At 46.9% G+C, this 2,615-nt stretch overlaps 1 protein-coding gene across 1 annotated transcript; it reads right to left on the reverse strand.

Annotated features, from left to right (window-relative positions):
- Positions 1-987: 987 nt before the first annotated feature.
- Positions 988-1,953, reverse strand: LOC144591780 (putative G-protein coupled receptor 139). Its single transcript, XM_078395802.1, has one exon. It carries the CDS (start codon positions 1,951-1,953, stop codon positions 988-990), a length of 966 nt encoding a protein of 321 aa, XP_078251928.1.
- Positions 1,954-2,615: the final 662 nt, after the last annotated feature.

Genomic DNA, 2,615 nt, shown 5'->3' on the forward strand with positions numbered 1-2,615 from the left:
GGCACAGCGGTCTGGATTACTCCAGTTCCGGGGTCCCAAGCCGGAGATTGGCAGTATCGCGTCAACAAAATTGGTGAACATGCAAAGACCAGAAGGCACAGCTTTAGGAAAAAGATTAAAGTTCAATTGAGCTGTCTGGGACACGTGTTTCTTTTAACCAGAGGGTTTCGCGTCCCTGAAACGCTCTTCTAGTGCAGGTGGTGGAGGTTGGTTGTATCATGGCTTCTATGAGGCATTTGTATCAACACGTGGACAAACAAAGACTTGCGGGATTTGCATCATGCGTAAACAGATGACATAAATATATCTTGACATCATGTTCGGCCAAGAAATGATGGGCCGAACTTATTTTTCCTGCGCTGTACATTTCCATATTCTATGTACAAATGCACCGGTCAGCGTAAAAATATATAAACCACAGTTCAGAATGCAGAATTATGTTTTTTTTATTTATTACGTGTACCGCGCTGAACCCGAAAGGGTTTTTAAAAATTATGTTATTGAAACAAAACAGATAACAAATAATACACAAATGCAATCATATCAAACTCAAGTTCAAGAGATAGGGCAAATGAGCATTTGCATCAATTTCGTGATGTCACCCATTCCTTCTCTCCAGAGATGCTGCCTGACCCGCGGAGTTACTCCAGCATTTTGTGTCTACCTTCGATTTAGAAACAGCATCTGCAGGGGAGGGTTCAACTCATTAAAAAACACGACGGCAGGATGCTTGAATCGGAATGGTTACGATGAATGATGGGCAATCGCAGGCAAATGGGACTCACGTCGATGGAGCATGGAGGAGCTGAGCCCCAGGACCAGATTCCGTGCTTTGTGACTCTGAATTCCGCACGTATTCCATAACCTGCCCTCAGTGTGTAAGGATGCGGTTATCAAAGTGGAATTAGTGAAAAATGGGTGATAGATTGTCGGCGCGGATCGAAGGGTTAAAGAGCTTGTTTTTGTTTGTGTGTGTGTAGCATGTCTTTATGAGTGAACAAGTGCACGAATTACCCTGAGTGGGAATTTCACCGCGTTCATCAGCTCCTGTCTGAATTTACTCTGGGTCGCCACGTATATACACGTGTTGGTGCAGGTACTGAGAAGCTGTAAAAACCCCGAAGCGGCAATCGTGATATAGTAATAACCGGTGGGGGAGCCGTCATCTCCGATCTTCGCAAAACCCGCAAAGATGTAAAAGACAGCTTGTGTTGCCCACAGCATTATGAAAGTGCCCGTGATACTAAAGAGTAAAACAATGGATTTCCTGCGGTTCTCCATCTCCGGGTCCTTGTCATTCTCTCCGTTGCTGCGGCCCCGGAGACCCCTGCGGACTCTGCTGGCCGCTACAATCCGCCTGACCGTCAGCACATTGAGCAGAAGGATCAGAAAGAACGGGAGACAAGGGGTTAGAACGCGGTGTGTGACAGCATATGTGGTCCATGCAGACGACGTATAGTAGGTGGGTTTAGTGTAGCACAGCCAGGGAAGATTATCAAATTCGTAGCCAGGCTCCAACGTAAAACACCTGGGGATATTCTCCAAACAGCCCAGCACTATCACTGCCCCGATAACTGCAGCCGCCGTTCTCTCGGTACAATATTTTATTTTCAGCTTCTCACAACAAATGGCCACAAACCGATCGAAGGTGAAGGCTACCGTCAGCCAGACAGAGACCGCGGTGGTTGCAAAGACCAGGAATTCGACAGTCGTGCACACGGGAGTAATGTTGAGAAAAGAATAAGGGAAGAGAAATAGAATAGTCTGACGTAGAAAGGGATCAGTGATGCCGACCAGGAGATCAGACGCTGCCATGGCCACCAGGTAGCGTGTGATGCATTTGGAGAGACCGCATTTACCTCGACAGAGTATCACTATCGCCAACAGGTTCACTGTGAAGGGGAGAAGAAATATTACTGACACAAGACCTGCACAAATGTATCTGAGCAACATTGTCTGATTGGAAGGTTTTCAAACTTGGATGCGTTGACCAAATGACCCGAAAATGCTCAGAGACTGCAGCGTTTGGGTCACGGTGCGCACGCAACCCATCAAACGCCAATGTATATGAGGTTCACAGCTTTTAATTCCGTCCACATTCTCATCAACTGCCCTCCAGATTGCAGCATCCATCCACACTCAGGACCGTATTGTAGTGGGAGAACCATTAATAGGCAGGTCAACTGCACGTGGGAGGAAAGACGAGCGCAGCCAGGAATAGCGCGGAGTCGGAGGACGACCGATGAAACATTGCACATGTGGAGATTGAACCTGCATCTCCGGAACTGTGCGACATCGGCAGTACTGACTGTGGCGCGGTGGCGAGGATGTAGAGAGAGTGGCGCAGTCCAGGATAAACAACGGGCATGACGTACACACTGCGGCAGTTACAGAAGGAAAATGGATATCTGACGAAATTAAACAAGTTAATTATTGAAACAGAAATAAAATGTTTGTTTAACGTCGGCAGCGCCGGAGTACTTCACGGAATGTCTCACAGCATGAGCACGTACATGAAAATCAAAGACAAAACAAATTACCGAAAACAGCGACAGTCGCTATGGTAGGGTTATATATATCTTCAATTCGATAGATCAGTGGATATCCCATAGCTG

This window comes from Rhinoraja longicauda, unplaced genomic scaffold (assembly GCF_053455715.1).
Source record: "Rhinoraja longicauda isolate Sanriku21f unplaced genomic scaffold, sRhiLon1.1 Scf001853, whole genome shotgun sequence".
Classification (NCBI taxonomy): Eukaryota; Metazoa; Chordata; class Chondrichthyes; order Rajiformes; family Arhynchobatidae; genus Rhinoraja; species Rhinoraja longicauda.